The following is an 8,222-nucleotide window of genomic DNA, read 5'->3' as shown; positions in this document are numbered from 1 at the left end:
TAGGCTGGGAGGGCCAAGCTGGCTCACCCAAGTCTTTCAGAGGCCCTTACTTGGAACCCTATTCTCCCTCACCCCCCATGTAAACAGGCTACCACTGTAAGTTCATATTTTATTTCCAATAGGTTTGGAGCTTTGTTGATTTTTGCATTTTTGTAAAAAAAAAGTTTTCACTTAATTCATTGAAAGCCCTTTCGTGCTGAGCCCAAGGGGGAGCCTGGGCCAGGCCAGACCCTTCACAGCCCTCTCGCTCCCATCCCCAGACCCCCAGCGCTGGGAGCAGGGTGGCTTCCCTCCACCTGCTCTGCCCTCCCACCCCCGCTGCATCTTTCTGTACAGAACAATTTTTAAAATGGAAGCTAAGACACAATATACATTGGACAGGCACGCACACACATGTATACAGGCGTCCGCTCCAAAGGGCAGGACGTCAGCTGCACTCAGAGAGCACCAAGGAATGCATACGGAGCCCCTCCCATGAGGAGGGCAGGGCTTAAGCCCCACCTTGGTCCTCAGTCCGCAGCTCCTCCCCACCCATTGCCCTGCTAGCTGCCAGAGGGAGGGAGGGGAAAGGGGGGAAGCTGACAGCAGCTGGGGAGTTAGGAAGAGGGCAGTGCCAGTCTGGTTGGGGGTCCTGGGGCCGGGGAGGCTGCTCTGGGGGCCCGGAGGGAGAGGACTGAGGCGGACCCCTGGCCTCAGGAACCTGAGGGGTAGAACACCCAGGCCTTGCCCCTCCAGGAGCTTCAAGGGCCCAGGGTTGGGAGTGGGGCTGGCCTCTGCAGCTTTGGCCTGCCAGCCCCAGACTAAATATACATTTGGTAAACCTAGGAGCTAGGCCAGCTTAGACCCCAGCACAGCCACCTCCTCAAGCCTCACAGCTGGGAAGCAGGTCTGTTCCCGGGATGTCCACATCCCTGGCTCTCACCCTGGCCTGGGGAGGTGCAGTGAACAGGGCCTGCCCTGAAGGCTGGGTCCCTCCCCTCGGCCCCTTCCAGCTTTCTGCTTGGGCCCCAGGAAGAAGTTAAAACTAGTTAGTTTTCCTACATTAAAAAGAGACAGAAACACATCCCCTGCCAAAAGGCCGGTGGGCAATGAAGGGACTTTGTCTCTGCAATGGAAAAGGAGAGAGAGGGCAAGGGGAGGGCTGCAAAATAGTTTCTTTTAAAAAGTGCTTGGTAAGTCTGTTTTAAAGTGTGTGTCTATATCTATGTACAGATATACACACAGACACTGTTCACACACTGCTGCCCACGCATACCTGCACACGTACAGAAATGTATACATATACAGAATCATATACATATACATACATACATACATACATACATATATATATATACTTTAAAAAGTCCTAGGTAAGAAGATCTGAGCCAGGCCGGGGCCGGGCCTGCAGGGTCACGACTGGAGGGTGTGGGCCCGGCTGGGCTGGCAGACGGGGCACTCGCTGCCCTCGGCACAGAGCTCGCACAGCACGGCGTGTTGGCATGGCAGCACCGCTCGGTTCTGCTCCTGACACTTAAGGCATTTCACCGACTGCATGTGGAACACGGCCTGCGGTGGGAGGGGATACCGTGATCACTGGCCTGGCCCAGCACTGGGGCCAGCAGCTCTCTCAACATTCACTTCAGTCCCCCTGGCATGAGAAAACTAAGGCACAGAGTTCAGCAGCATGCTCGCAGGACCCAGGCAGACAAGTGAGAGCTGGAGTTCAGGCTGTTACCCTCAAGACTCTCAAAGTCTGCTTCTGGCCCCCCTGGGGAGAGCAGAGGGCCAGGGTGACTCCACAGGCTCCTACCCTGACAGACTCTTCCTCTCACAAAGCCTCTGCCCCTGCTTCATTTGATCTAACAGTGACCCTTGGTCTCCAAAAGAGAATAGTGGGGCCTGGCTGCAAATGCCCAGTGAAGGAAAGAATGCACTTTCTACTGTGCCATGTTCCCCAGACATCCAGCCGGGCACCTAAGAATGCAGACAAAGTAGCCCTGGGGACCTAACTGTTCTGGAATGCCTACTGGTATGTGCAGAGCTCAGAGGAGAAGCATTTCGATGCCACTGAAGGCCTAGTGATGCAGCTTGGGTCAGCCCAACCCAGAACTGTGGGGGGCAGGGGGCACTGAAACCTCTCCATCTCCACCATGCCCACCCCTAGGAGGGCAGGATCTTGTGTCAGCCCAGCAGGTAGGTAGAGGCTCTCAGAAGGGTGGCTGTCCCTGGAGCAGCATGGACCCAGCAGAGCCCAAGTACTGGCTGAGGCTACTCTATACCCCCACCCAGCACTCCCCTAACCTCCCAGGCTGACCTTGTCCACTTGCTCCAGGTGGGCCCGCAGCTGCTTCTGGAGGGAGTAAAGGGTAGAGAGCGAGAGGGCCTCCAGGTCAGAGAAGGTGGGTAGGGCCTGCGGGTCCGGACCCGAGTGAAGCCGCTCCAGCTCTTCCTGCAGCTTCTTAACCTGCCCCTCCAGTGCATCCCGCTGCTCCCGGGCCAGCTCGCACTCGGCACCTGCTGCACTGGCCCGCTCACCGGCCTCCTCTGCCTCCTTCTTCCAGGCATCACAAGCCTGTGGGCCCAACACACAGCACCTCATCGTGATGGCCCCCTGCCCCCGGTCCCCCCTGCAAGTGCCTCTCTGGGAGCCTGTGTGGGCCACTTGTGGCTGCAGGGGCTGCTCGGGAGCTGGGTCAGCTGCCTGGGGAGGGAGGAGGCGGACACTGCCTGCAGAGAAGAGAGATTTCAGGACCTGCCAGAGACTCTCTCTAGGCAGGGAAGAGGGCTGAGCCCAACACAGCAGGGTAGCACCTGGCAGAGCTGCATGTGCTGCTGGCCAGCACCTGCAGGAGCAGCCAGGCTGCACCTGGCCAGAGGAGCCATCTCAGAACCTAGAATCTTGGACCTGGAGCCCTGGAGAGTCAGGGCTTCTGGGGAAAGGCCAGCAGTGCTGTGGAACCACATCAAATAAGCAACTCAGTGGGAATTCTGGGCTGGGAACACTAGGCTCCCCAGGGTCATGACTGGCAAAGCGAGCGTTTCCACAGGAGAAGAGAGTGAGAGTTTCTGCTCTGTCCTCTAGGACCCCCCACCCTTGCACCCCTGTGCCTGCTCTGTCTGAGACGGGCTCAGGCTGCATGCCACCCAGACCCTGGGAAGGCGAGTGGCTATGGAGACCCAGTACCTGCTTAGCCTGCTTCCAGGACTCCTCCCACTGCTTGATGGTGCCATTAGCTTCTTCGAGCTCTTGCCGCAGCCTGGCCAGCTCAGCAGCCCCTGGCCCTGACAGGAAGGCAGGGGAAGTGCCTGGGGAGAAGCTACCAGAGGCAAAATGCTCCCAGATGCTGCTATTCATCCCGTTCAGACCTGCCTCAGGAAAGGGAGGAATGTGAGAGCTCTGGAGGGCTTCAGGCCTGGGCCCAGGCCATGGTCTTGTCCACTTTTGTCTGGCGGCTTCAAGGGGCTAGCTGTGTAAGGCTTCTGCCGTGTCAGGCTGGGGCCTCTCCCAGGTATGGAGGGCCCAAAGATGCATCAGACCTACTGTAGCACGACCTGCCACTCAACATTTGGCACTTAAGGATGGCTGGGTAGCTCAGCGGCTGAGCATCTGCCTTTGGCTCAGATCTGGGGATCAAGTGCCCCATTGGACTTCCTGCAGGGAGCCTGCTTCTCTTTCTGCCTAGGTCTCTGCCTCTCTCTCTCTCTCATGAATAAATAAATAAATCTTAACAAAAAATATTTTTAAAAAAATTTGGCACTTAGCTTCTGAGGCTTAGCATCCTCATCTGAAAAGTGAGGTTGCCATCACTTGCCTCACAGAGTGATTCAGGGGCTTCAGAAGTACTGCAGGAAAGCAATCTGTAGAGGGAGCAATTTGTGACTATGAGCTGACTTTCAGCCTAGAGGGAGGAGCACCTTCTTGCACCTGCTGTAAGGCTTGGGAGGAGAGTCAGGGGCAAAATGCAGGCTAGAGCTTCAGATGGAGGTACAGCTGGAACAAGAGGAGTTCAGGGAGCCCTGGGTTCATTCCCCTTGTTTTATGCTAAGGAAACAGATAAAACGTGTTGCTAAGAATCACACATACAGTAGGGGCGCCTGGGTGGCTCAGTTGGTTGGGGTTCCAACTCTTGGTTTTGGCTCAGGTCGTGATCTCAGGGTCATGCGAATCAAGCCCTATGTCAGGTGGCTTGAGATTCTCCCTCTGCCCCTTCTCCACACACTCCCTCACATGCATGCGCGCTCTCTCTCTAATAAATAAATAAATCTTAAAAAAAAAATCACACAAACAGTAAATAGTGGAGCCAATATACAGTCAGGATATCTGACTCCAAGGGCTTACACTTTTTGATGAGCTAAGCTGCATGCTCCTCCAACCATGCACTTGCTCAGTCTTTCTTTCTTTTTTTAAAGATTTTATTTATTTATTCATGAGACACACACAGAGAGAGACAGAGACATGGCAGAGGGAGAAGCAGGCTCCACATAGGGAGCCCGATGTGGGACTCGATCCTGGGTCTCCAGGATCACACCCTGGGCTGAAGGCGGCACTAAACTGCTGCCCCACACTTATTATTCTAATAATTTCTTTCTCATTCCCTTCCCAACTAATCCAGCCAGGATATTCCAGAACCTTCCAAGCAATACAAGTGCACCTTAAGTATGAGAGACGTCATCCTGTGTGGAGAGCCTGAGATGTGCGCTATCTATGAGCCTACATGCCCAGTCTCAGAGATGGGAATTCAGAACCAATATAACACCATCCCAGCAACAAGCTCTTCCCATGGACCTCTCCTCCACAACTCAGGTGGCATTTCCTCTCTTGGAAGAGAGCCACTTCCTCTCCTGATCATGTCCAGGTCAGATGACCTCTATTATTCTGAATCACAAACCCAGGCCTCTGACTCCACACAAGAGTGACAGTCCCTAAGTATGCTCTAATGTCTGTGCACCTCTGCCTTCCTCCCTGCCAGCTGGACCTGTTGAGCTCACAGTGTATCTAAAAGCTTCTGCTCAGTAACTACATAGAGAAGGAACGAATGAATGTGGGGTCAGTAAGAAGGGCTAGGGTCAAGACGCTTCCAGAACTGAGCAAGTCAGACAAATGTAACAGAAAGCATCTGAAGCTGACAAAAATCAACATAAAAAGGCAATGGCCACCTTCAAAACTGGAAAGATGCTAAGAAATCTCGAGTGAGATTAGGAAGCTCCCAAACCTGGTCAGAATGTCAAAGGCTCAGAGGCTTAGGCTCAGTGTGACCAGGAACCCCAGAACCCTGGGGGGAGGTTACTCCTGACCTCCTCCCAACAGCTTCTGGTTGGGAGATGGACTAAGCAGAGCAGCTGCTGTTTGAGAGGTGGCAGGCTGGGCCCAAGTGTTACGTCAGTGAATACTCAAACAGTGGCCGCCCATGAGAAGGTACCCTGCCCGAGCTGGTGGAGCCTGTGGCTCTCCACACCCTGCTTCTAACTAGGATTTGATGTGCCCTCTGGAACCCACAGTCCACACCATTCTAACTCTTGTGTACAGCCTTTGGAGTTACACCTGGGCAACCCTGAGCCTGTTCAGATTCTTCCTTTCACCTACTGTGAAGCTGGCTGTTTTGAGTCCCCCACGCAGAGTTCAAGGTGACAGGAAGAACTGGCACCTAGGCCCCTGTGCCTAAGGCCACTGCTTCTCACTACACACTGGCCCCTGTGCCCAACACTTCACTCTTGTCACTCCGTTTAAGCCTCACCCCTGTCTTATACAAAGAGGATGCTGCCATTACACAAACTTCAAGCAGAGAAAACTAAGAGAGGCTAAATTGCTTGTCTAGGTTTACCCAGCTAAGGAAAATGTGAGAGAGAGCCTGACCCACCTCCAAGCCATGAGCCCCTTACTTCAGCTTCTACTCTGCATTGCATCTGGCTGTGGCCAGATGCACTTTCCAAAAGCCCGGATTTTGCCCCAGATCTCAGAGACATAAAACCCCTCTTACCCAAAGATCCATGTGATGCTGAGGTCCCCAAAAATGTGTTTTCTGACTGGCTCAGGTGGCCCTGGGGCTGCTGCAGGAAATGTGAGGACAGACTGACAGGAGGGGATGGGGATGCTGAGTGAAAGGAAGCAGAACTGCCCAAGGAGCCAGGGATGTTCACGGGTGCAGAGCTCTGCAGCAAACTGCCACCTGTAAGAGAGGCCCCAGAGGGCCCAGTGAGGGCAGGGCAAGCTACACGGGGCAGGGTACAGCTCATCTACACCACCACCACCACCACCACCACCACCCACCTCCCCCGGCCAGGCTGGACCTCTAGGAGCCCGCCCTCATGCACTGCCCGCCCACTGCCCAGTACCAATTGTGATGCTGCCTGGGTGGGGCACCGTGCTGTTATCGAAAGTCTTCTCTAGGGCAGCCACCCCAAACTCGTTCAAGTCCAGGTCATCCAAGGCAGACTCTGAGGATAGAGAGATTAGGGTATGAGCCTCCTTGCCTCCCAAGGGACCACACAAACCTGAGTTCCAGGTCTTGCCTCCAGGACCCACCTGCCCTCTACTGCCTCCTCTTCATGCTCAGTCCCACTAGACCCATGCTCTCAAGCCTCTGCCTGCTGGGCTGCTCCTCTGCCAACACAAATGCCCTGCACTGTCTGCCTTGCCAAGTCCAGCTCACATGGCTCTCTTTTCCGAAGCCTTCACTGATACTTCCGGGGGACCCAATGCAGGGTCTCTGAATCTGATGGAGATCTTATCTTGTCTCCTATTGTTACAGTTCATGTCTCATCCCTGAGTTCTCTAGGGGAAAGCAAGTCTCTCGGCCCTCAGGGGGTAGTATACGTAGTAGGTGCTCAACAAATACCACTGCCCTCTGCTGAACTAGACTGCGAGATTGGGAACAAAGTCCCTCCCTGAGGGCAGGAACACTGTCTCCATCTCTTAATATCCCAGTGCTTAAAACACAATCTGGCACAAAGTGGCACCCATAAATGGCTGCTGAGAGAGAGAGAGACAGTGGCTTCTAATAACCAGGAACTCTTGAGGACAGTTGCGCAGGTTGTTCACTACACAAGGATACCTAGTGAGAGAATGAGTGAGGGCTGAATGACCTATGCCATGGAATGAGACTACACTTGTCCAGAGGAAGAGGCATCTCTTTCTAATTTGCACAACAGAGCAAACTGGAGGGCTACTTTGCTATAAGGGCTAATCTTGGCCCTACACTTTGGGCTCATTTTCCCTTTAGCTCAAAGGCTCAGAGTGCCCACCCTCTGACTCTCCCAAGATAAACTGACAAGTGATAAGTACACTGGTTCGAATCTCACTCCAGAGACCTAGTTTCTCTAACTACAGGTCCAGTCCTGGACTTGGCAACAGAAATGGCCTAATTACCTATGACTGACTCTACCGTATCGCTGGTGGGATAGAAGGGCAGAGCATTTGCATTCATGCCAGGGACGCTGCTGGTGCCGGCAGGGCTAGGAGGAGTAGCTGCCAGGCTGGAGGTGATACTAGAAGAGATGCTTGAGGTCAGGGGGCTGCCCACGGGAAGGATGCCCAGCATGTCCTGCAACGAGAGAGGAGGAGAGGCAATGGGATGCCTGCTTATAGAGGCCATGGCCAGTGGCTGGAGATGGAGGCTGGGAGGAGGGGCAGAGGGAAATGGTGCATCCCAGCTCTCATACAGATAACCCCATCCCCAGACAGGACCCCACCCTCTTGACACCTTGTTGAGAGGCTGGAGTTGGAGAGCTGTGGCTTGCAGGCTGCAGGGCCCACTCACCCTGAAGTCCTGCAGTAGGGAAGGGAGAAGTAAGTCCAGTGCTGAGCAGAGTATAGGTGCTCAAGAAATATATATTTTTTGACTGATGACTGAGTCCAGGAGGTAAGGGGTTCCAGGGCCTGACCCCACTCTCTCTGGATTTGGGGCTGGGACCACACTTTAGTTCTGCCCTCAGTTTGTGGGGAAAGCAGTGGCCCCACTCCCTGAAGCCTGAGATTCTGGGCCTATCCTGTCCATAGCTAGTACCAGAAGGGAAGGAAGGGGGCTGAGAGCTATATACCTGTTTGGGCTGAAGGAGAGGCTGCTCTTGACTCCTGGGCTCTAGTGAGTGGGGTTTTAACTTGGCCTGAGAGAAAGAGAAGTCAGAGAGCAAGAAATCAATGTGATGCTTGGGAGTCCAGGAGTCCTCCCAAACCATCCACCTGCCATGGCCCACTGAGGCTGAAGGCATGTGTCCCACAATTCCCCTCCAAACACACACAC

The 8,222-nt window shown here is 54.2% G+C and overlaps 1 protein-coding gene across 21 annotated transcripts in view; it reads right to left on the bottom strand.

The window, feature by feature from the left end:
• Positions 1-95: 95 nt before the first annotated feature.
• Positions 96-8,222, bottom strand: part of UNK (unk zinc finger) — a 33,581-nt gene continuing 25,454 nt past the window's right edge. For 16 of the 21 annotated variants that reach the window (XM_072781586.1, XM_072781585.1, XM_072781592.1 and 13 more), the window contains 8 exons: positions 8,020-8,085; positions 7,683-7,748; positions 7,349-7,523; positions 6,316-6,417; positions 5,961-6,149; positions 3,167-3,348; positions 2,297-2,554; positions 96-1,548 (listed from right to left, as the gene is read on the bottom strand). In XM_072781586.1, coding sequence (XP_072637687.1) covers positions 1,393-1,548; positions 2,297-2,554; positions 3,167-3,348; positions 5,961-6,149; positions 6,316-6,417; positions 7,349-7,523; positions 7,683-7,748; positions 8,020-8,085 — 1,194 coding nt within the window. In that variant the 3' untranslated portion in view covers positions 96-1,392. The other 5 variants (XM_072781587.1, XM_072781583.1, XM_072781584.1 and 2 more) reach the window with 4 other exon arrangements.

The sequence above is a fragment of the Canis lupus genome, chromosome 16 (genome assembly GCF_048164855.1).
Source record: "Canis lupus baileyi chromosome 16, mCanLup2.hap1, whole genome shotgun sequence".
NCBI classification, from domain to species: Eukaryota; Metazoa; Chordata; class Mammalia; order Carnivora; family Canidae; genus Canis; species Canis lupus.
Note: the sequence above shows the minus strand (reverse complement) of the source record. Positions and strands in the feature narration are given on the sequence as shown.